A 27,447-nucleotide genomic window follows, 5' to 3' on the forward strand; every position below is an offset into this window, starting at 1 on the left:
TATATATATATATATATATATATATATATATGTATATATATATATATATATATATATATATATATATATATATGTATATATATATATATATATATATATATATATATGTATATATATATATAGCATGATCGAAATTGTTTGATAGTTTCTAGGAAAAATAATTATTTTAAATAATTGGGAAAGTGAGGGAACAATTTTTTTCCCATAAACTATTTTATTAAAAAAAATTATTTGGCCTAGTTAAGTTTTCGCACACTAAATATTTATAAAAACCTACTTTTTTTAATGTAACAAAGAAACGATTTTCTTTTTTTTTCTTCATAATTTTACTTAAAATGAGGAAGTGGCATCTATTAAAATATTTGCATGGACTACATTGAAAAGCATGCTCTATTTACAGTGGGATTTTCTCAAACCGAAAACAAAATGACTTCTTTTTTTTGCTACTATGCAAACAAGATTTTGTCAATATCAGCCACGTGCTGTTATCTACTGATCATATAAAGACTTGTTTATTGTTTTGTGAACATTTCCAACTCAGTTTCGGCTATTGCCTAAAACAGAGCTAGAAGTGTTCTAACTTATTAACATTTAAAGATAATGTGGAGGATAAAACTTTCTTGAAGTATACTTAAAAACTTTTATTTACAATCAGTTTAAATACACATGGTGGGATGGAGCATAAACTCTTTTTTACTTGTCAGGATGTGTGAATAAAGACATACTAAGGGAATTATATCTCGCTTTTAAAAATATCTTAAAATTATATTTAAATTCGAATGAGAGAATAGTTATAGTTTATATAGGCAACTGAATAGCATTAATAGCCACTTTTTGATTTTTAAATTTAAAAAAATATGTTTTCAGGACTCCCAAAGCATTTAATGGCCACTTTTCTGTAACTACATTAGGAGTCAGTAAAATAAACTCTTTTAAGCAACAACAGGAAAAAAAAAGAAAGGAAAACGCTGTTCAAAGCTAACTAATATCTATTCAGGACGGCCGGACAGAAATATCAAAACTTTTTTGATTACTGGAAAAAACTTAAAGAATGTGAAAGAGAATAATTAGATACAATTCAAAGTTTTATTAGGTAATAAAACTATTTTCTTTTATGCTTTTTATCTCATTTAAAGCTATTTGGCTGATTCAATTTCAATGTTTCTTGCACACATAATTTAATACCACAATGATATAGTTTAATACAACAAAGTAACAAAATATTTAATTGCGATAAATACATTGTCAAAGATTTTGAATATATATATTAAGAGTGTCATTATATATTAATAGCTATATTAGATATCAAGAGTAATCTTATATATTAAGAACCATATATGATTACATAGCATATTAAAAAAAATTTAGTTCATTGGGGGAGAGTCGGGTAGCCCGGCCCACTTAAGGAGTATTGCTTATATTTCTGTATAATATTGAGTAATAATCAATATTTTTGTATGTTTCTATTGTTTTATCATCTAATTAAATAATGCAAAAAGAATAAACCAAAAAAAGAACAGTTTAACTTAAAAAAATAGAAATTTTAAAAAACATGTTTTTCAGCTCTTTTCAAAATGTATCAGGTAGCCCCGCCCAGTTACAAAAATTATGTGTTTTGACTGTTTTTTCAGGTGTAAATGAAAATGACCTATGTATTGACAATAGATTAACCTCGTTTATGATTTTTATCACAAAATTATTTCATTTATTACATATTTATATACTTTTAGTGAATTCTATCATTTAATAACAATCATTTCATAACAACATTATATGTTGTTAAAAATGCATATAACATTCAAATTTGAAGCAATAAAATAATAATCTTTGCAACCGTACATTTATCGACGAAATAAAATTGGGCGGTGATACCCGACATTCATGTGAGCGGGGCTACCCGAAATCCAATTTTTTTGTAAATTTGTAATTACTTGAACAATTTTTCACATATAAACTTCTTTCTTTGTGCAAATTAAACTTAAGACTACATACTTTAATGCTGTATGTATATAAAAAATTATTTTTTTAGTATTAAAATGAAGTTTAATCGAAACATTCAACTAATTTTTCTTAATTCCATGACTACTGTATTCAACATAATTTCAAAACTATTGTTTAGCATGTTACCAGATGCATAAATACTTGAAACTTTGAAAATAATCTTTTATTAAGATAACAATTAATGTCCGATGGCCCATTGACTTGAAAAAATATTCTATACATATGAAATTGACAGTGGGCGGGGGTACCCGTTGGGCGGGGCTACCCGACTCTCCCCTACATATTTTTTTGGAGTGCAATATAACCCGGAACATATTCTAAGATTTGTTTCAGTTCAAATTTACTGCATCGGATTCAAAATGATTAAATTAATACACTTAATAAATTATTACAAAATATTCATTGCCAAGGATTCTGAAAATATATATTAAGAGCGATATTCGATTGTTAAACATTAAGGATATTAAGAGAAATTATTTTGTAATTACATTGTCTGAACGCTTATTCTTAATAGTGTAACAGACCCTGGAACATATTCTTCAATTTTTTTCTGAGTCAAATTAACTGCATCAGATCCAAAATGATTAAATTAACACACTTATTAAAAATCTTACCCAAATTGATACATTAACGTCATAAGCATTTTAAGCGTATCAGAAATTGATCATTAAATGCAGTAACTACCCTCTCAATTTTTCCAATTGATCATTAAAAATGAGAGTAGCTTTATTTGAATTCATAGAATTGAAGATATTACTCCCATTTTGATCGTTAAAGTTATATCACAAGTAGTAAAGGAAATCATTTACTGCACCTGCTCCAGCATTTTAAAGTACCCTCTGCATTGGTTGTGCACGTTATCGGGGATGTGATATATATTTTAAAAACGTGAGGGAGGAAAAATAATACTATCGCAACTTTGGGGCCACCATTTGTCGCTCCTTACTAGACAGATTAAAACTTTCTAGCTGTTAAATCGTTCAAAATGGATGTCCTACTTGAAAAAAAACTAGACGCGATGATTGCTTTTTCAATTTATTTCTTCTGAAAGGAAGCGAGTTTTTACCTTATGTAAGCTTATGGGGGATAAAAATACAGGAATAAATGATTTCACATATTTTTTGAGATGATTGTTATTTAAAGGCTAGAATTTGAAGCGTACAAATATGTTGTATGAATGTACTTTATCGCCATATTTGTACTTCATGTCGAAATAAAATTTGTATGCATCATACTTTATCTAAAGGACAATAAAATATTTGATGCAAAAAGAAGCACTATGGCTATTTCTCGCACATTAAAATGCTCTTAATTTATTTGAACGGAATTAAATAATTTCATTTGTGTTCTACATTTTTCTAAGTTCGTATTTACTATAGGCACGATTATTGCTTTTTCAGTTTATTTCTTTACAGAAGCAGTAAGTTTTAATATCCTGGGATACAAAAGTGCATGAATAAATGATTTAATACATTTTTTAAAATGATTTCTTGATTATTTTTTAAATGCTAGAATTCAAATCTTAAAAACATGCTGTATGAATGTACTTTAACGCCGTATTCGTACTTCATATCGAAAAAATGCTTTGTATGCATCATACTTTATCAAAAGAACAATATAATATTTGCTGCAAAAAAGAAGCACTATCGATATTTTTCAGCCATTTATATGATTTCAATTTATTTGCACCGAATTAGTTAATTTGATTGATGTTCAATTTTTTTTTAAGTTCTTAGTTACTAGACATGATATTTGCATTTTCAATTCATTTCTTTAAAAAAGAAGAAAGTTTTTACTTCCTGGATTATAAAAGTGCATGAATAAATTATTTAATACATTTTTGAAATGATTTCTTAATTATTGTTTAAAAGCTTGAATTCAAACAGTAACGAAATATTTTGTATGAATGTACTTTACCGCCGTATTTGTACTTTATGCAGAAAATAAATTTGTATGCATTATATTTTATCAAATGATCGTTATTAGCAACAATAACTACTATAACTACTTTTTATGCATTTAAATACTTTTAATTCATTTACATAGAATTAAAATTTTTATTTTATGTTCTGTTTTTTTTTAAAATTCTTAACTATTACATTTCATGTTTGGACTTTTAACAATGTCTTTGAAAATGTCGTAAAACTATGCAGTAATATATTTTACTAAAACCATTGCAATTTAGAGATAATCATTTTGCTAGACAGATTGAAACATTCTAGCTGTTATAACGTTCAAAATGAGCGTCCTACTGGAAAAGCAACCAGACATGATGATTGCTTTTACAATTTATTTCTTCTAAAAGAAGCGAGTTTTTGTATTATGAAGGATAAAAATATAGGAATAAATGATTTGATACATTTTTTAAATAATTTCGAAATTGTTATTTAAAATCTTGAATTCAGTTTTTAAAAATATGTTGCATGACATAAATATTTTTTTTAAAATTCTTATGTCGAAAAATATCGGTCTTCATCGCATTTCTTCAAAAGAATAGGAGAATATTCGAAGAAAAAGAAGCACTTTAGCTTGTTTTTTTATGCATTTTAATGCTTTTAATTTATTTACATCGAACTAAATATTTTGTTTCATGCTCTGCATTTCCTTAAATTTTTAATCATTAAAATTCATGTCTGGAAATTTTAACAATATCTTTGGAAATGTCGTAAAATTTTACAGGTTTTGCTAATTTTTATAATTTTGAGGTAATAAATTTTTTAGACATATTAAAACTGTTAAGCCGTAACTGTACCTGTTAAATCGTTCCAAATTGTTGTCTTACTTGAAAAAAAAAAACTAGACACGATATTTGTTTCTCAATTTATCTCTTCAAAAAAGAAGTAAACTTTTACTTTAAATAAAAGTATCGGAATTTAAAGCATTTTTAATAATTTTAAAATTGTTACTTAAAAGCTCAAATTCAGTTCTTAAAAATATGTTTTATAAAATAAATAATTTTATAATTTTATATCAAATTGCATTGCATTAAAAAAATAGGAAAATAATTGCAGAAAAAGAAGCACTTTAACTGTTTTACACGCATTTAAATGCTTTTAATTTATTTTTGTTAAATGCTGATATTATTATTATTGAAATGTTTATAAAAAGTCATCTTTATATGAGTTTTACTTAAAATGCGTTTTCTTATGGCATTTCGATTTCATTAGAATTTTGCGTGTTCTCTCCTCGTTTATTATTATTTTCATAGTCATGTATCAATTTTCACAAAGCGTAAGGAAATGTTTTTGCGAGATTTTTCTTTTTAATGAGGTAGATTGTCGTTGTTACACTGAAAAATAATTAAAAAAAAATAGATTGCCATTTAATCATTACAGTTTAACTGAATTGTTATTTTTAAATAATTAAGTTGGAAGAAATATGTTGTGTTGAATCATTTAATGAAAAGAAATATTATACAGTTTGTGTAGTCAAAGGAAAATAACAGTTATTTTTCTTTTGTTGTCTTGAAAACACCAATAGAGGGAACAAAATTTTTAAGAATTAATTACAGTCCGTAATCCAAAAATAAGTATCAATTTGTAAAAAAAGGCATAAAAATAGTCCATAATTTTTTTAAATTTATTTCATTTTTTTTACATAAAAAATGCACTATTGTTGAGACATTAGTCATATTTGTTAACCAACTCTTCAAAGAAAGATTTTGTCAATGAAGAAGTGATAGTTTAAGAGATTTATGACAATGTCATGAAAGACAGTTTTTGAAATCTCTGGAAAAGTAATCACGCGAAACATTCTTATTATGGGCCGTCTGTTTTCGCAAATTCTCTCTCTCACGTAAGCAACCAAACTATCATTAACAACAGAAAGCTACCCATCATGTACTTCGTTCTGAACTTTGGTGCGTCCATCATAGAAATTCAGAACCCACTTTCTGATAATAACTTCACTTATCACATGTTCTTCATAAATCTCAACTACCACTGCAGTGAATATAGAACATAACGGCATTAACTTTTCTGAAATGTTTCGTATTAAACAAAAATTGGTAAAAACAAAAAACATTTTAAGAAAGATATATTTTTTTAATTCTATTATACACTTATGATTCAAAACATTTCGACCACCCCCACAATTTTTAATCAACTCATCTGGATGACGTGTTGGGCACGTGATTAAGTTGGAATGGTATTTACTGCTGTTGAAATCGGTAAGGAATCATTCTTGCATTTACTTTTGCAAATGATAGAAAAGCTGATTTCAATACTGATCCAGCAAATTTGATAGAAATTGGATTGTGATGGCTCAAAGATTTGGATTTATTATTTTCGAAACTGTGTTTTTGGCAGGTTGCTCAGGATCTGCAGTTCTAAGTATTTTTGCTAACTGGATAAATGGTGAAACTTGAAGTAGTTGCAAGTTGTGGGGCGTCAATGCATTACAAAAGAAAAGGTACACCGGATATTGTCATCGTGGTAAAACAAAATCTGCGCCAGACAGCGGCTTAGCTGTCAGCCCGATACATTACAGATTCAAGTTCAAGTATTTTGAAACACAGAGTCAAGCGGGCCCTGCGGGATGTGGGATCGCGTACTCGTGTAACACTGCTGACCAAACCTCATCGTCAACTATGCCTACAGTGACCCAGGACCATGAATAAACGGTTAACAGTTGTCAGATCAGATGAATCGCAACTTTTCCTTTATCACTTCGATGGTCGTGTCTGGGTACACCGTCTTCGAGGTGATTGTTTCTAGCTACAAGTATAGCAGGTCATACACACAGGTGGAGGCGATATTATGCTGTGATAGTTCTTCTTATGGGTGACACGCACTGGGGCTCATAGTTGTAACAGAACACACCCTGTAAGCTGTGGACTATCTGCGCATATTTGCGAATCAGTTGAACTCATGTATGACTTAGGATTTCCCAACTGGAAATTAAATCTTGCAGCAGAAAAACGCTTTAATTCAAAAGGCTTAAATCATGTGTTTGATTGATTCAAAGACCAAAACTAAAAAATTTAAATTAATATCCTGGCCATCTAATTATCCGAATCTTAATCCGACAGAGCATATTTTAGAAGTCATAGTAAAGCAGCTTAGAGTTCAAATAACTGTTGCTTAAACATTTGGTATAACCTGTCCCCAGTTATCTAGCAAGAACTTGTAGCATTCATGCCACGGCGAGGTCTAGCTGTTTTTAAGGTCAATGGTGGCATAATGCGTTCTTAAGTAGGTGGTCATAATGTTTTGACTCTTCAGTGTAAATCAATTAATACATGCAGGTCTACTTTTAATTGCAAAACAAGCAGGGGGAAAATATGTTATTTATAAATTTACGCTATAAGTCGACTGACTCAAAATTGTTGAGAGTATAAGAAAAATTTGTAGATTTTTTTAACGCAATGAAAAAGCTATGAATTATAGTCATACAAGTAAATAGTAAAAGTAAAGTACATGATTGAGCATTCTGCTTCTGACTTGTGAATCGTTACATTCCTATAAGCGCTTATATTTTTCCTCAGATAACGAAATAAACCTCTGCTGCTATAGGTGAAAGAATTCGCACAAAAACCCGCTGCTAAATAATGTTATCAGTCGTTGTTAAAAAAGTCCTACTGCCTTCTGAAAATGATGCGAAATTTTCATGGTTTATCACTTCTTGTAACCGAGAAGATACTGCATTCCCATATGTTATATGAAACGCATGAAGTGAACTACATTAACACTAGAAAATCTGGGATTTCGATTACCCTTAAGCGACCACCGGTGACGTTTTGACACCGCGACGTAAAATACATAAAATAATTATAATCACAAATTAATTGCATGAGTAGTTTTAAGATTTTTTAATATTAGTTCATGTAATTATCATATATTATGACCCTTTGTATCGTAAAAAACTGCAACAAAACAAATTGCTTAGTCTTATAAAATTAAATAAAGCAATAGCATTCATAAACATTAGTATAATAATCAAAATCGTAATTTTTGTAAGAATGTAACTTTTTTAACCATTATTTATTGCTTTTATGCATAGTGCTTTGATGCGATGATATTTAATTTTTCCGTAATTATTCCGTTTTTAATTTTTCCGTAATATTTAATTTTTCCATTTTCTTGCAAGAGACGCATATTTTTTATTTGCATTTCCATTACACTCTTTAATTTTGCCCTTTTTCTACGTATTGTTTCAGAGTCTCTGCTTTGCATAAGGTTTGAAACTCGAGTGAAGTTTTTTATCATGGGCAGACAAGCAATGCTATGTAAGGAAACCCTTAGACGTAGCAATTTTAACATAATTCATTCCTTTCCGCTGAAAACCCAATAACACTGCATTCAAGGTCAAACAACTTTGTTATAGTACTTAAATTTGTCTTACTAATGGTATCTACTTAGTGAACTACCTTTTGTTGAAAGACAGCTATTCATAATGATAAATTGCAGTGGCGTCGAAATGGCACCAGCGGACGTTCTATGTATATTTAGCTGTTAAATCTCTCCTAATTAGGATAGAAACATAAAACTGTTTCATCATGTAATCACCATTAAAATAATTAAATGTCACGAAAAAATTTCAAATTCCCTGCAAAAATAGCGAAAGGAGAACAAATTGAATAGACTCCAGTGTTCAATCGACACCGACTGGTGTTATAGTGTTAAAAAGGAGTTGGAATTTCCGAGCAATCATGGAGGCTGTAAGCCGATTTTCTTACTATTATATTAATCGTGTAATGCAGAAGAAAATTTTTTTCACTCTTAAAAAAATAGCGGGGATCATGAAAAAATTTTGATTTAAAGATCAGGTCTTCACGTCCTAAAACTTAATCTTATTGGTTCGAGATGATTAAATTTAATTAAATGAATTAATCGATGAAAACGTAATTAACTGTAATGAAATCGGACACAGGAGCTTACTTTACTTTATCTTTATTTGAAACTTTATCTGAATAAATATGGATGCGTCCAAATATAGTCTAGTCAGAAGATAGATGAAATGTTTGGGTTTAATGTTAATTTCAATTTTTTGCCAGAAAATGAATCTTTCTTTTTATTAGTGTTGGTTAAAAGGAAACATGTGTCACGCATTTTGAAAATGTAAAATATCCATATTTATTGTACTTTTGAGTGTAATTTTAACACTTTTGCAAAAATTAAAAATTTCATTTCATGTTATTTGCTGTGATTTTTAATTTCCTATTTTATGGGTATTCTGACGATGATTCTTACACATCAAACAAGGCGCAAAAAACAAAAATGGTAAGAGGTCTTTCAGTCAATTCTAATTTTACGAGAAGCCTGCTTTCTAAGTTACTATTAACTTTAGTTATATATTTTTATTTATTTTTGAAGCTAGTTTAATCATGACTTTGCAGACCTAGCGTTTTCAATGAAAATCAACTCCTAATATGTCATTAATTCTTTACTACCGTGTAATAATTATTTCCTTTTTTGGAATGCAAATTTCTGGCACCTGGAGTTTAAAAATGATTATTTTTTCCTCTTAGTTAATTTTATTTTACATCCAAATAAATAAATTTGGAATAATAGAGAGTATGGCAGGATTGATTTTGCATTAATCTCATTTATTGCATCAGTTGATAGTCAAATATAAATTCCAAGATGATCGTCTCAGTGCCAGCAAATGTTATCCAGAGTTAATTTTACCAAACTAGACTATCAGTTATAAAACCATCTATAAATGATCACATTCTTATGCAGGAGGTCATACCTGTGCGAGTGGATCATGAAGCCATCGGAAATGAATTTAATGAATTTCTTTTTCTAAGCGTATAGTATTCGATCATTATCAATGCTTACCAAACCTTAACCATGAACGAGAGACGGCTTAAAATGTGTTCGAGTTGTATAGAAAATCTGTAATCATTTGCCAAAAAATTAATTTATGTTATCCAAAAAAAATGCCCTTTGTTTCCCCCTTCTAAAGTTCCCCAATCAAATCAAAAAGTTTTTTTTTCCGGAACTAATATAGAGCTGCTAACTCGGAACTTCTAAGACTCAGCAATATTTACCCCACAGCGATAAGACAGTGACAGCTCTTGAAATTAAATACTCAAATTTATTTCAACCTTGGTCTGTGCTTTATAAAATGAACCACAACTATCAGATCTATTATACTAGTCATGACGATCACACATTTCATCACTGATGCTTAAATTTAAGGGAATTTTCATGTCTTGTGGATAACTCAACAACTCTAGGCTGTTTTAAATTAAATTTGATACAGGGATATTTTGATATAATACAAATAAAATAGCTATTCAAAAGCTATTATACACAAGGATGATGGTTCGTGGTAATCATTGGAGATGGAAAAGTTTGGAACAGAAATTAGAAAATCAAACATAAATAGATTAATAACAATTTTAGTTTCCTATAAACTAGTGTTTAAGGAGACACAGGTTACACACTAATTATTTTATGCATAAAATTAAACAGTTTGGATTAGTATGACAGATCAGTATTTAATCAAAAACGTAGAAAGTTTCTTGTGATTTGATTATAAATTTTTTTACAGAGTAAGACTCAATTCAAATTACTTTCTACTAATACTATATCATATTTATCATATGTATAAATAATTGTAAAAACCAACATTTTCCGTGAAACTATTTTTCAATAAACATCTTTAATTATAAACAAAAATGCTTGGACTTGATTAAATAATCTTCAGATATAGTGATTATAAGGAAAATAATATAGTCGTAGAGATAACAATTCCAAAGAAGCAATGAGTGCTTATACGATTTATTGACAGTATTAAGATATTAGTCATAAATAATGGAGGAGTATAATTCTGGAATTTTTTAAACAATGCAATTCTAAATGTCGTCAACTAATATTAAGAGATAATAAAATTAAAAAAAATTGCAGCAATTAAGATCTCGTGTAAAATTAGAGTTGAATTGTTCTATTTCATTTAGATAGTTCAAGCCATGAAGCGAAATACGCAAGCAACATTGAGGAGATAAAATTTCACAATTCATATTTGAAGGTCCGGAAACCAAATTTTTCGAAGAAAAAGTAAGTTATGAAAAGTATATGATACGAATTTGTTAAAGAAAAACTTCATCAAAAGTATAAAGGATATTTTAAAAGTATGCTTCAGACACAAAATGTTAAGCACAGTTAAGTACGTTAGTAGTGATAATCCAATCCTACGATTATAAATTATTAGGATATTCTCTTTTTTGCACACTTTACGGTCCGAAACAAAGCGTCTTATTTAAATACATGTTATATAAATTCTATCTTATTCATAAAAAAATAAAATGCTATTTTGCTTTTTTCTGCAGTTTTAATCAAATTACTTCATATTTTGTATAGACTTCAATTTCTCTAAGACTTTACGCTGAATTAAAACAAATGTTGCTGTTTTGAAACTTTCACATTCAGTAAACTAGGACCAAAATAAAAATTCATGAAATTTGCTTAAATATTTAGTTACTAATGTTTTAAAATAATGCCTTTATTGTCTAGGAAACGTTTAAAAAATCTATATTTCCAAAAAGAAAGAATTTTCCAACAATTTCTAAATAAAGTCGAGGTTTACAAAGAACATTTTTATTTGCTACGATTAGGTGGTGCCGTGTTGCTTTACATAGCGTCATTATGCAGCTGATTGAACCTAAATTACCTACCTAAAATTGTCAAGAATGTATATTTCTGGAAATTTAGTCATACAAGAAGAAGAAAAAATACCTACAATAGCTATTTAAAATTATTATTTGAATGCATAAAAAAAGAAAATGAAAGCAAAAACGTTATCAATATCTGGCATATCATAACCAAGGTTAATTATAGTGATTGATTGCAAAAATCGCATAAAAAAGCTTAACGGGGTGATGAGGCTTCCCTTTCTTTATGTTTTTATCTCAACATCTTCATGAAGTTAAAACTCATTTTCATGTTTTTATTTCCGAAAATACTAAGATTGATGTTAATCAGAAAAATTAAATTTTATTTTTGTTTCTATTTTACTTAAAATATTCATAAACAATGTAATGTAAATCGGTAAAAATAATACAATTGAGATCTAAGTTACTCTGCAATGAAGAAAAATCACCGTTATATGAAATATAAAATAAATCTATGAATCTTTTCAGAATAAAATAATGTTTTCATTTTTTAAGCTATTAGTTAGCCTCGAGGAAAATGGTATAATGGTTTACAAAGCAAAATAATAAAATAACGTTAAGAGATTTCTCTAATTGTTTGATCTACTAGTTTAATAGTTCTATAGAGAAATTTTTTTTCTCACAAATCAAAGAACATATTATTCTTGTAATTTAACATATTTAGGCTAAATTTCAATTAAAAAAACAAAATAAAAAATCACCGTTAAATCGTATTTTAGATATTTTTATACTTAAAATCACTGAATATGATCATAATTTTAATTTTAATGAATACATATTATTTTTATTAATAAAAATATTTTATGTCGCAAAAATATTGAGTTTTCGAACTTTTTTTTTACAGAAGTTTGTGATATTTTTATTTTTTTACCTTATGCAAGGAATATATCGTTTGTAGATGTATATAAGACTTGAGCAACAAGTACTTGGAAAATTAAATAAAAAAGTCCTCATTTTTTAAAATTTATTATTTAATTTCAAAATTAAAAGATTCGTCATGAAATTGATTTATTAACTTACAATATGCACAAATAGTCTTAGTATATGTGAGCGTTTACTCTTAAATGTATCAAACATTGTTAAACATAAGGAAACATTAATAATTCTAAACAAAGACGTTACCTACTTTCAAAAGACGTTGCATACATTCATTATATGTATTACATTACAAGAGGCGTTGCATTCTTATGTCGTTATTTATATAATTTTCTGCTGACGTTTATTATTTCAACAAAAAAACTGTTTATTTTTATTGCTGAATTTCAGAACAATATTTACGTAAGCGTAGAATTATTTCTAGAAGCATGAAGTATAATAATTTTTGAAATTAATATCTATATTCCTTGAATAATGATCTTATAAAAGATTCCAGTCATGAACAAATTTATTTAAATCAAAGCGCACTATATTTGCGCTATTGTACATCGGGCACAAAGATTGAAAAAACAAAGCAATTTATGGCTACTCTTAATATCAAAATATATAACCTTTGTATGCTTGTGGAAAATACTCACACACATTTTTAGCAACAAGCAAACACAAAGTTATTACTTCAAATTCGAAGTATTAAATAGGAAACATCTATAATTACATTAAATGTTCAATAAATGCAAAACGAAATTGCAGTATAATTTTTTTTCGGATATTTGCTGGATATTTAGCTAAACTTTGTACTCATTTCACAAAAAACTACCCTTATAGATGACGCGTTTATAATATATTTTTAATAAATTCCGTAATAAAGCACGATTAGAAAAAAATTCCTGAAGAATCAAAAATATAAACTATTTTAAAGTAAAATTAAACTCTCAAATTCCAAGAAAACACTTCCAAAAGTTCACCGAAATTTCCTAACACCTCCTCGTTAACCATCAGGCGACACTCTCACTTTCGAATGACTTTGCCCCAGTAATACACCCACTTGTAGATCTTACCTGCAGACGAACTTTTCAAATCTTTCTAAAGAACGGAGCAAGAAAATCCAATAAACAAGTGATTATACATACCCACTTTGACCACTGCCGGTAAGGCAGCAACATTAGTAACCATAAGGATTATACACCAAAGGTGTATACCCATTTCTGTGGGTCGTGCTTTGTTTTGGAGGTTTCATCAAAACTTTAGTACTCTCTAAGTACCAGGGCCACGATCACCATCCTCCATGACTACTGAAGACATGCCTTGGATCAGAAGGGGCATACCCATAGTGTTCGGTTGTTTCCATGACAACAGAATCCCTTTCACTGTGTCCCTCTATCGGTGAATGTCTCATTCCAACATCTCCAAAAGGAGCTGGCGTGGAGTTGTTTGGGGTGTTCGTTAATCAGATTTGTTCTCAAACTTTAGATGGGATGGTATTCCGAGTCACCTCACCTTTTGGTTTCCGGAATAAAAATGGTGGATGGTGCTTTGATTTCCTTTTTGAGGGGATAGGATAATATAGTTTTATTTACGTTGTTGAAGGAATTTTGATTTGAATGTATCAAATATGTTGGAAAGAGATATTTAAATTCTCTAAAAATAATATTGATATTTTTCTGGGTAGAGGAGATGTTTTTGCATTAAAGGCAATGTCATTTTCCAAATATTTGACAGTTTTGTAATGAAAGTTTTCTTACTTTGCACTTACTTGAATTTGGAATATTTAAATCTTATAATACCATGATTTAAATGTTATTAAAAAGATATGTTGCCTCTTTAAGAAATTCTTAAATTATAGAATTGTCGCAACAATATCTAAGTTCATTTGCCTCATTTTTGTTTTTCATTTTATATTAAAAATACAATTTGAATTTATACCATTTAGACTTTAAAATTTTTTATAGTTTACACAGATATTTTCAAACTTTTTTTTTCTTTACTGAATCGCATATATAGCTCTATTATGTTGCATTGAATTTTAGATCATTGTTTGTTGTATTACGTACAACAAAATACGGTGTAACAATCAAACAATTAAATAATTTTATTTAAATAATTAAATCAGTATGAAATAACAAAAGAATTAAAGTGATATTTTATTTAATGTTAATTTATAATCTTCCAAATCTTAGACCACTTTCTTAGTAATCAAATGAAAACTAACGCATTTTATGAGAATCAAACCAGATATCAATACATTCTATGTCACAAAATAAACAGCAATTCCTTTATCATGTCTCATCTTCCCCCATGAGACTTTCAGTTAATTTTACTTCTGAAATCTAAAATATTTAGAATAGCGAATGTTGATATTCGTATATTCCCCTTAATAAAAATCCAAATAAAAATAATAATGTCGGCATTCACACACTTTGGTGAAAGACCAAATCTAAGAGTATCGACTTTCACATACTTAATTTGTTGAAAGTATAAATATAGCGAATGTTTTTTTTTTCATTCACATACATTTGTAAGTAAATAACTGAAGATACTGACGATACAATCAGATATTGTAGTGAAAATATTGGGCATGTAGACTTTGAGATGCAGACTTATACAGACAAGTAAAAGAACATAAAAATTACTGAACGTCATTAATGCTTTACTCGAATAATTTTGATATATAATGATTTAATTTTTTACCATAACTAATTTATAATAACTAAACCATGAGCTAATAGGTTTATTATAAAATATACTATCATGAATGTTCATATGTTCAGGTGTGCATGACTAATAAATAAAAATAATTTCAGAAACTCATTAGAATGACTAGTCAATGTCGACTGAACTTTACGATTAAATATACAGTTTAACTAACAAAGCTTATTGAATGAGACATATTTAATCGTTGCAAAGCTGTTTACTAACACCCATGCGTTCTCGTGCCCTAATGGATAAGGCATCGGTCTCCTAAACCGGAGATTGCTGGTTTAGTACCGCCGAGAGTACGAGAGAAGCCGAGAGAATTGTAATTATTGAGTTATTGTGGATCAGCAGATAGAGCGTTCGTCTTCCAATGAGGTGTACCGGATTTGAATGTCTGTGGTAGACGGATCATGGGTTAGAGTCCCCTTTCCGACAGGCTAACCATGGGAGGATTTTCTCGCCATGTTACGCAAATGAGGGTATGTTCGCTCAAAACGTCCTCCACGAAGGCAAATTTCTCCTAATACTTGATCTAGGAGTTCCCTTGTCTTACGGATTAGTTAAAAAATTGCAAGTTTGCGAAGCTGAACATTGGTAGTCGCAAACTCAAAATCAGGTCAGCTGTTCAAGGACGGTAATATAATAAAATAAAAGTTAAAAAAAAATGCACCAATATGTTCTCAGCTAATAAAAAATTTGCGTTCTCCTTGGTTTAAAAAAATAAAATTTCTTAAGTGCTGACATTTATAACAACCAAAATGCTACTTAAAAATTAGTGTAGACGCTGAACTAAAATTACCAGCTTCATAAAAGAAAACCATTTGGAACAGAAAAGTAAAACTATTTTTTTTCAATTTTTAGTATTTTTATAAATAGTTATAAAAATGAAATATAATATGTAAAATAAAATCATGAATATGTTGCAAAGCTCTTATTTTTTTAAAAAATATTTTAGAGTTTTTAAAATAATAAAATAGAACTCCCTAACAGGAGGAGCGTTGATGGTTAAAAAACACAAACTATAACATAATTTTAACCTAATACCAAAGAGAAATAAAAATAATAAAATACAATAAAAACTCATGCATTACCTTTATAATAATACTATATAAGTAAAGCAAATTTTTAATATGATAAAATTGAACTCACATAACCTGCAATATAATTTTAAGCAATTAATATGCCATATTAATTGAAGTTACATGTTTTTAAATATTATTTATAATTTTGTGTTAAGTTCATATAATCTTTATCAGGTACTTCCTATGCTTATTATGAAAACAAATGTGAAAAATGTCAATACAGAGAACAACTACTGTTTTTTGAAAATGAAGAGAGTTTGCGAACCATTTAACACACACCCACCAACAAATTTTGTTTTCAATAGTCGTGAAAAACGTACATTTGAATTTCTGGGAGATTTTTTTTTCATTGCTCTAATCTGATCGGAAAAAGTTTGATATACCTTGACTTTTACAGTGATAATTACGGTGAAATTACTGCATAAATCTAGTTAAATAAATATTACTCTAAAAATTATTGTTTAATATTTTAAGGTAAGAATGGATTTTTAAGATAAAATGGGTTTTACGGACGTTGCACTCAAAGTTCCGGTACTTTATACAGTAATTTGATACAGACTTTTTTTTACAGTGTATTTTATGATGATATTCCTTTGAATTATTAAAAAAGGTGAAAACACATAAAATATGCGAATTAATTAATTTAATAATATAGACATAATTTCCCTATAAATTGAGTTATAGAAGTTCGACAGAAAAGAATTTAAAAATTTTGAAATTATCAAACAGTATTTTTTCAATAATGTGCATGGTAGATTAATTTTTTAAACAAAGATTAACAATTTTAATAGCAAAAAATTTCTAACTACACACAGATTTTAATAAAAATTAATTCAATTCTATGATACCAAGCCAAAAACCCTCTGCAAATTCTAAACACCATTTAAATACACAGAACTACCGCATCTATTCATTAGGAAATATTAAACATGTGTATTAATATATTAGAAAGCTATGCATTAGAGTAATAAAGTATATTTAAGAAAATGAATGTAATTCAACTTTTATGCACTGATTGTATTTTAGAGATCTTTAAATTTGATAAAAATAAGAAATAAATGATGGCAGGGGGGAAAAGACTATTTGTAACGAAAGTATTTGTTTATCTTTTTTCGTTATTCTACTGTAATTTTTCTATCTCACTGTATTTGTTTTTCTCAATGTAAAATATTCTGGATCAAATTACGGTGTAAAATACAGGCACTTTGGGTGCAACACCTGTAAAATCCATTTAACTGCAAAATCCATTTTTCCCGTAAAATATTATGCCCAATTTTTTTCAAAAATATTTATTTTATTATAGTGATTCAGTAAATTTACGGTGATTATCATTGTGTAACATGTTCAAGCAAAAATGCATTTTACTGTAAAAAGTACCGACTCAAAAGCTCAAAAATACTAAATGCCTAGTTACAGCATTGGCAATTAAAATGATAAGGATATACTTGCATTTTTTTCAGACTCTTCTAAATAACAGATTTTTCAATTTTAGTTAGATAAAAAGAAAAAAAAAGTAATTTCATTACATATCTGAAACTAAAAATAAAATGTAAGCAATTCTGCTAAGTAACACTTTGTGAAACTTATAGTCAGTCAATATTGTTGAAGTTGAGAGTTTGTTGTACAGCATAAAAGACATAAACGGTGAAGAATTGTTGGCGTCCAATATCTGTATCATCTTTTCATAGCTGACTGATTTTGTAAAGATCCCTCTTCCTTTATGCCTTTGTTTGCTGTCACTTTCTGAAATGGCCTACTCGGCATAAATTGCTTCCCTCCTTTAAGCAAGGGAATCTTATCCTCAATTTCAAAAATGCATCTCTTTCAAATTGCCGACGTCTCTACTCCAATTTTGGTTGCATAACTGATATCCTTTCCAAATATGCCAGCAATAGTTTGCATGATGCATTTCTACTTCACTACTTTGTTGCTTACCATTCATGGAAACTCTTGTAATGTGAAATGCTTTGATGTTATATTGTTGCATGAAAAACTCTAATGTAGTCGATATACAATTTTATTTTTATCTTAGACAGGATGCTTTCACGAAAAACCAATAAATGATAGATGGATCCTTAGATCCTTATTGTAATTGCGTCGAATATATATACATACATACATATATATATATATATATATATATATATATATATATATATATATATATATATATATATATATATATATATATATATATATATATATATATATATATATATATATATATATATATATATATATATATATATATATATATATATATATATAACGTCGTTGCCGAGTGGAAGGATTAAAACAGGTCATAGGTCGGGAAGGAGGGTACAAAATTTATTTATTAATTATTAGACAAGAGCAGTCATGAGAATGAGTGAAAGTGAACACGAAAAGTTGTGCTCCTTGGTTATATGTTAGGGAAAATCTTGCAAAGTAAAATCCGTAAAATGTCTTAATTTAGGGAAAGAGGGAAATCTCAGCAGTTGCCATTGGATTATGAAATAGATCGAATGTTTCCCACACAGAGCAAAGGGAAAACTGTCCTGCTCTTAATTAAATGCATACTTGAGCCAAAAATAGATTTAAGAACAGGATGTGGCTTTTAAAAGTGTGAGAAAGTATTTCGATTAGAATAATTAATTAGGATGAAGTTTTATAGCAAAGAAACTAACATAAAAAGATTAATTGAAGCTTTTTATGTTACATCCCCCTTCGCCAAAATTGTCTAATTAGAATCCAAAAATTTTGAAATTATCCATTTGCAAAATCTTCCCTATGGTATAGAAGTACAAATAAAATAACCAAATATGTAATGGTAACAATATATAAAAGTAATATAAATTATAAAACATTTACATATGTTCTCATTGTAAAAATTTTAACACAATTAAAAACCTGTAGTAGCTTTATCAGCAAATTTAAAATTTTCATTTTCAACAGTTTTTTTTTCTGAATTAACAGCTTTTTCAATTTCAAAAGTATTTTGTTTAAAGATCACAACACAGCTTTTTCACTATAAGAAGTATTCTTCATAAAAACACTATTTAAGTTAACTCTTCAATCATGATAAAAAAAATTATAAACATTTTTAAAAATGTGTAAGTTAAAATGTAAGTAACACATAATACAAAAAACAGTTTTACAGGAAACATTTCAATCTGGAATTAGACTTAAGTATTGTTTATCTTGCTTGAAAAAAAATTTATAAAAAAAATGACATAGTGGTTGTTATTGTAAGTCCCAGATTTCAGTATTGTATTTATTTCACTTTATTTACCTTTCATTTTTTGTCACTTTAATAGCAAAATATCCACAAAAATTTTTAATTTTATTTTACTTATTTTTTTTTATGTCCAAAATTTGCCTTTTGTAACAATTTTGCTTTTCCTCTCGTATTTTTCTTTCTACTTTTTTCTCTTTTATTTTTCTTTTCTTTCTATTTCCTCTATATTTATTTATACTTTTTCTTTATTGGTATTTTTATTGCAATTATTAACCCGGATTTCAGGAAATATGTAAAGACAAATTGCTTTTATAATCAGAAAAGGTGATCAGTCTTCTTAGATTTTACATTACAACCCGTTTAACACAATTTATCGCTAATTGAAATCCAAAACAAGCTTTCAAATTTAATATGGTATTAAGGTAAATCAGTTTTTAGTTTTTGACTGATCTAGCAATTTTCCTTATTTTTTTATCTGAAGTGCAAGTTTGGTTTATTTGCAAATTACCTTTTATTTTTTTTTTCATTTATATCTTTCATTCTTTCTTTTTGGACATAATTTTTTTTTTAAAAAAAAATTTTAGCTCGGATGTTTTTTTAAAGTAATTTTTGTGCAGAGATCTTAATTGATAATTTAATTTGTCACAATTGTGTGTTGGGAAATTCAAATATTTCATTTCTATTTCTTACGTGTTTTTTAAGTGAATTTGGTTACTAATACTTTTCAATTTGTGTTTGATCATTTTCCTATCTGTATGCTAGAATTGTCACTCAGCAATAAGAGACTTTGTTTATTTATGGACATATCTGAGCTAGAACTGAGCTATGAACTAATTAACAACGTTGAACTAAGCATTAATGTCTGGTTTCACATTTAAATTCAAATTCTAAAAACAAATATTTTATTCATTTTTCAAAATTATTTGTGTGAGTTTTAACATTTTTTAATTTAATTTTTGCCACACCGTAATTGCATTCAAATATTAAAATTGAATTTCATTAATTATTGTAGTTGCAGTACGAAGAGAAAAATATTTAAATAGCATTTTCATCCTAACCCTAAACACTACAGTAAAACAAAAACATAAATTAAACTAATCAATAAATCATAGAAGCTGTAACACATAACACAATAAATTTGAAAATAATTTCTCGAAACCTTTCTTATGACAATCAATTCACTGAAAATAAAAATTTCAAGAAAAAAATTTCAACAGTAAATATGATCAATATATAAAAAGTAGTTTCACTTTGAAACATCAAATATGGGAAAAAATTCAAATCATAATCATTTAAGAAATTGTTTTATGAGAATTGTAAAAAAATTTAACTCAAAGGATACGTGAAAAAGTTCGAATTAGTCCAAGATATTTTGAAAACCACAACATCAGAGATTAACTTGATAGGAAAAAAAATTTGTTTCTTCCGATTCCAAAACACATTTTGAAAATCACAACATCAGTTGTGAAAGTTTTTTTTTTTCTTTTTTAAGAGGAATCACAAATTAACACCAATAGTGACGGGGAAATTGAAGCTTATTTTTCTTTTGAATGTCGAACATCTAAGGAGACCATCGTAAACCATTCCGGGGTATGAAAACAATTCATCGACGATAAGATCCAGCTCAGCACTTAAGAGTGGCAAAATCAACGCTTTCTCCAAGGGATAGGGTTTCAATAAAAACATTTTAATTATCAGGAGTTCGATGCAGTTTTTCTTTTTAGTCCAAGTAAGGAAATTGAAGCTCAGCTTTCTAGTAGTCTCAGGAACGTAGACAAAATATGCAGCATGGACATATGGAAAACCGATGATCGTTTAGTTCCACTGTGCGTAGGTATCATTTATAATAAACTAAAAGTTGGATGATTGAAGAGTTTTTTTTTTTGATGAAGATACTGGATGAATTAATTATTGCCATAAGTTGAAGAAGAATTTGACTGCTTATTTACCAACTGTTCATTTGAAAAAATGATTTGAAGTTATTCCATATTTTTTATGTACCCTCTTCCGAAGTTGATTTATTTATCTTGTAAGGGTAGCAGTCATGGTGAGAGATGTTAGGCCACGCAGATAGCAGTTGGAAGGCAAAACATATTTTATTAACTTCACATAGTATATTTAAGACATTTTCTAGCAAAGGCGGAGCTCAAAATCGCACTCAAAAACTGTGTGCTTAAGTTTTTATCTTAGGGAAAGTAGCAAAGGAATTTCCCTCTATTTTGTTATATTTGAGGGGAAAAGGGAAGTGATAAGGATTACTATTGGTTTATGAAAGAAATCTAGCTTTTCCCACAGAGAGCATAGTGAGATATGTCCTGCTCTTAATTAAATGCATAGTTGAGCCAAAAATAGATTTAAGAACAGGATGTGGTTTTTAAAAGTGTGAGAAAGAATTTGGAATAGAATAATTAATTAGTAATAAAGTAGGAGTTGTTTTATAGCAAAGAAACTAACGTAAAAAGATTAATAGAAGCTTTTTATGTTACATCCCCCCTCGCCGAAAAATTTAACAGGATGTGGCTTTTAAAAGTGTGAGAAAGTATTTCGATTAGAATAATTAATTAGGATGAAGTTTTATAGCAAAGAAACTAACATAAAAAGATTAATTGAAGCTTTTTATGTTACATATATATATATATATATATATATATATATATATATATATATATATATATATATATATATATAGCTAATATTCATGGGGTTATTCATAAATTCAAATGCATTATATTTTTATAGAAAAAACTCAAATGTATAACCTTGTTTACATTATAAATGCAATGTTTTTATTCTTCATAAACCGATAAAATAATGCAAGAGAGCTCAATCCCCTGCTCGCTATCACTTGTCTACCCCCAATACCATGCAATTATTCCATAATTTCCATGCAATTTTTGTTTGCTTGCTTCTCAAATGAAATATTTTATCGTAATTTTATTCAGAATTTTTAAAGTTTTAGAATATAACACTGTTTTTTTCAAAGATAATTAAAACTATTCTATTACATTTGTACTTAAAAGCAGAGTAATTGCTTACGCTTCCCACTTCAAAACATTTCAATTGTGTTAAGATCTATTAAAATACATAACTAATCGTGAATAGTGGCAGGCCCCTCTTTAGTGTCATGCACCTATCTCGAAAATTGCATCGCTGTAATTGTTGTTTCCTGACTGTAAGAAAATCCCGGATTATATTATAGTAAAAATGTACTGGTCACGTGAGTCCAACACCCATAAAATCTATTTTATTACAAACTCATTTTTACCGAAAATATTTATATCGCATGTTTTATTGCAATATTTATTTAGTAAGATTGATTAAGAAACTTGAAAAGCTAATCTATATTATATTTTTTGAAGGGTAATATTTTAAAGCGAAAATGGAAAATGGATTTTACATTAAAAAGTATCTGTGAACATTTGAACTATACTTTTTATTATAATTTTATTCGGAATTTTTTCACATTGTTGGTGTAAAGCAGTTTTTTTCTTCAAAAGATGAAACTATTCACTAATATAAGTATTATAAAGAAATGTGCTCGCTTACGCTTACCACTTTTTTAACATTGCCATTTCATTAAGATCTGATAGCAATTATAAATAATTTTGTTGAGTATTTATTTTTAAAATATCATTTTAAATTAAATTTTTTCCTAACCGCTTCCTGGTATATGCAATTAGCAAAACTTTTATAAAAATTACAAAATAACTATCGTCCATCACTTCTTCGAGGAAACGTAATAAATAAAATATTTCGTCCTTAAATATTTATTTCCTTAAATATTTATTCGTCCATAAATAAAATATTTCGTCCTTCTGTTTTTTTTCCATGAAAATAAAAATAAATAAAGCATCGTAATGCTTAATTTTACTAATTTTCTTAACAATCTCTTTATTGTAGGCACCATGAAAGTGGATCAATGGCACCCCAACAACTCAAGAAGTACATATAGAGCAAAAAGATGAAATACATCCTTCCCAAAGTGGGATTCGATCCCTTATCTTCCTGGTTCGAGATCAACTACTTGACCACCATGCAGCCAGTCTGCTCCATTTGTCACTTTATTTTCGATCGTCTATTCTTCATTCTATTTAACAGCCTGCCACTTTGTAATACAGTGAGGTTTCGAGTTGAGAAAACCTTTTCCTCGTGAGTATGATAGTTCACGTATCATCACAAATCACGTGATTTCACGAAGAAACAATTTTTACTATTAATGATTAGATTGCTGAAAGGTCAAAAGTGAGCGTTTTATTTCTGAGAGTGAAATCTGTCATTTTTGGTGTTTACACACAAAACATTTTTTGGAATACATTGGTGTCTAAAAGCAAAACATATTGCAAAATGTGGAGGGACGTGGGCGAATATTAATAAATGTATCTAAAAGCACTTTTGGGTACTTATTGCTTGAAAGTAATAGATCATGCATATGTTTTGGTTGACATAGACATGCGCAAAACATGAGTGAATTTCAAAACGAGTATGGAACTATCTCTTGCACCATATGGTGATCAGGTAGAACATGCGAAATTGCTATTCTGTCAAGAATAATACGTTTTATGCATAAAAACGCTATCAACCTTTGAACTATTCTTTATATTGAGTCACGTATAGTCTCATTTGATTTAACGTAAGCAAAACATATGAAGTGTTGCTTCAATTGTTCATGGAGAAAAATATTATGTTAAAATTACCGTACTGTATGACTTTCATGGTAAAAATTCTGGTTAGTTAATAAATAAAAGGTCAGTTAATAAATAAAATCATTTATACGTCTGTCAAATTAGACTTTTGGTTTCAATTAATTGCCAAAACGCTGCAAATGACAGATGACAAAAATGCCCAATAAAAAGAATGATTTGAGTCTAGATTTTCCTTACTGATGAGCTAAAGTTTTTGAAAAACAAAAAAATGAAGGAAAATAGAGGATACAGTTTTGGCCCTTTGGTTTGAGATATTGCCTTAAAATAATGCAAGTCATATGACAATAAAAAGGCTGAAACTCTATTGAAGTTAAAATCATTTAACTGTTTCAGTTAGTTACATTACTAGTAAAAACTGTTAAAATACATATAATTCTCGATGAAATAAAAAGACAATTGGAAACTGCATTTAATAGATAACACTGGGTGTCTAATGTATTCGCTTATAAAAAGAATTATGAGCAAATTACATTCAAAATCACCATTAATAGTTTGCTAAATTTTAAACCCAATGATTATTTAAAAATATTTTAACAATTATGCACATTAATTAAATTACACCCCTACCCTCAAAACACGATTATGTACTTAGTGAGTTGTTGTAAAATGTTCCGTTTTATTTAACTCATGTTTACTTGGGAAGAAAAAAATAGTTTCGTTTATTCTATATATTGTTTGAAAAGCAGATAGGGGAAAAAGCTATAAAGCACTTAAGCATTATTGAAAGGATTTTTTTTTATTACAAATAAAGACAAGAGTTGAAATTTGCTTTTATATTTCGCATTTCATAACGGAGCAAACATTGACTAAGAAAAGTGTATGCGATTCATTGCTCTAGTAAAATATGCATAGTCTTCTTTCAATTTTAATGCAAATGTATTCTTCACGGAGATTTTTAAGGAAAGGTAGCTAGTTTTAATAAAAAGTATTGCTCAATAATTGAGCTTATTAATATAAATTAAAACCCTAAAGTAAATGTTAATCTTTAAAACAAAAGTGATTTGAAAAAGAAAAGTAGGAAGGATTCTTTTGAAAACTTTTTTTTAACAATAAAAAAATTTATAAGTAAAACTCAATAAAATATGTTACATAATATTTTTTTTAGGAAAAATATGAAAATTATTTTAAATAATTGGTGTTTCTAAAGTTTTATATAATTGAAAGTTTCTATTATTTCTATTATTTCTATTATTTTTTAACAATGAAACAAAATCTCTTATATTTTACTTATTTTTTTTTAAGATGATAGTCACAAAATTATTAATATCATATGGTCAACGTAGTTTTTAGAGCATTTCATTTACAAAATTTTATTATTTTTAAAGTTGCTTAAAACTGTAGGAAATTATGAACCATTTAATTATAAAAAACTAGTAAAAAATACTACAAGACAATAGAAAGTTGAAAAGCTATAATCTAAATTGAATGTTTATTGCGTTGCTCAAATAACTAAATGCAAAACATAATCATATATAAAAACATTGGTTTTTAGTATGAATTTGGATGTTTACAAACAGAATTATTCCTTGTTATATCAATATTTTTGTTTTATTTTTTTGGTCAAAAACTGCAATTTTAGTTACTGTTTCATTAAGTATGGTATGGCCAGAAAATGAATATTTCGGAAAAGCAACTTTGAATAACCAAAAAGTGGTTTTTTTTTCATCCTTACTTTGTGAAAAATATTAAAAAATGAATATTTAGTTCTTTGGGTCACACATGAGATTCAAAGTTTGAAAAAAATCTAAAAAAGAACAAAACTATAAAATTTTGTAATTAAAATATAATTATTATAAATTTTTAATCCAATGACATTCACTTGCTTTTTTGACATTCTTACGAACCTTCATTAAAAATATTTATATTGTTTAAAAGTTTTCAGACTATAAATTAAAATTTCTATGTTAAGCTATAAAATTTCTTGAAATTAGCAAAACGTTAACTTTTATTTTACGTAAAGAAATATTTATTCTTTCGTTGTCCAGCTTTACACTTTGCTTGTTATACAAACCTAATGTATTCCATTAACAACCTAGAACTCATACCAAGAGGGATGAGTCATTTCAAAGTTCAACTTGGTCATCTCCAAGACATAAAGTACGGTTATTTACAACATTTAACGTATTTACAATACTTTTGCATTTTTAATCTGTATATGATTTTAAACAAATATCGAGAATTTGATTGAGGTTTAATATTGTATTTATGTTGCAGTTTAGATTTTAATGATCACTTGTTTAAAATGATTCTTGAAACTTCATCCCTGGCATATTCCCCAAATATATCTTTTCTGCAGATTAGCTGACTAGTTCTGCAATCTTTTTAACAGCTTGAGTATGATGTGGGAATTTTAAGAAATGTAAACTTCGGTGATTGTTTTATTTCTAAAAATGACTAAATATCATTTTTTGTGTATGATTAAAGGAGGCGAAATGAACACGTTGGCCAATTTATCTGTTATGTATGAATTGTAAAAAGTTGAAATTTCCCTCTGAATATGATGTTGAACAACCCAAAAAATTCTGTGAAGGAACAATTTATTTCGGGTTAACATCAAATTGAGCATTCAAATATGGCTGCAATTTAAATCTAAACTCTTATAATATAATAAGTTAGCACCAAATTTTTTCTATTTTATACAAAACGAGTATTATCTTCCTTCTCAATATTCCCGATTGCTGCTGAGCTTTTTTGCAGCCAGAAGTTGCGTTTGTAATCGAGAGTTTGTTGCTTTTTGTGATTTCTTGTGTGTGATTGAGTGATTTGTTCTGAGCCGTCAAAATAGGTAGGTATGTTTCAATTGTATAATAAGGATAATTATATTTTAAATCTCTGTGATTTTCACACGTATAATTTCTATCAGTTTTCCGTTTGATTAGACTTATTTGAGTTCGCCCTTACGTTATTTCTGTGCTACACGTAAGTATAATTAAAAAATAAATTTTATTTTTATGAATTAGTGCATCATTCAAAATCAACGATTCTTACTTTATATGGTGTCTTAAAAACACATTTACTTATTTTTGTGTATATTTTGCCTTACTATAATTATAAATATTAGTATTATTGAATGCAAAAAATGGTGACGGCGACTTTACACCCAGTAATGTAATCGAACATTCTTCGTATAATGAACACTTAGAGGAGCAACACTTTGATATGAGGTATTTGAAATCATTTTTCGTCTTAAGATACATTCTTACATCATTTCTTACAGTGTAGTTTAAAGCTTTGAAATTTAATTACGGAGAAAAA

At 28.0% G+C, this 27,447-nt stretch overlaps 1 protein-coding gene across 4 annotated transcripts in view; it reads right to left on the bottom strand.

Moving 5' to 3' along the window:
• Positions 1-13,828, bottom strand: part of LOC107450782 (glutamate receptor ionotropic, kainate 2-like) — a 99,066-nt gene extending 85,238 nt beyond the window's left edge. For all 4 annotated transcript variants that reach the window (XM_071181264.2, XM_071181262.2, XM_071181265.2 and 1 more), the window contains exon 1: positions 13,627-13,828. In XM_071181264.2, the coding sequence (XP_071037365.1) occupies positions 13,627-13,699 (73 nt within the window). In that variant the 5' untranslated portion in view covers positions 13,700-13,828. The remainder of the gene's footprint in view (positions 1-13,626) is intronic.
• Positions 13,829-27,447: the final 13,619 nt, after the last annotated feature.

Source organism: Parasteatoda tepidariorum, chromosome 8 (assembly GCF_982258835.1).
Source record: "Parasteatoda tepidariorum strain Cologne lab strain chromosome 8, Ptep-v5.0, whole genome shotgun sequence".
Classification (NCBI taxonomy): Eukaryota; Metazoa; Arthropoda; class Arachnida; order Araneae; family Theridiidae; genus Parasteatoda; species Parasteatoda tepidariorum.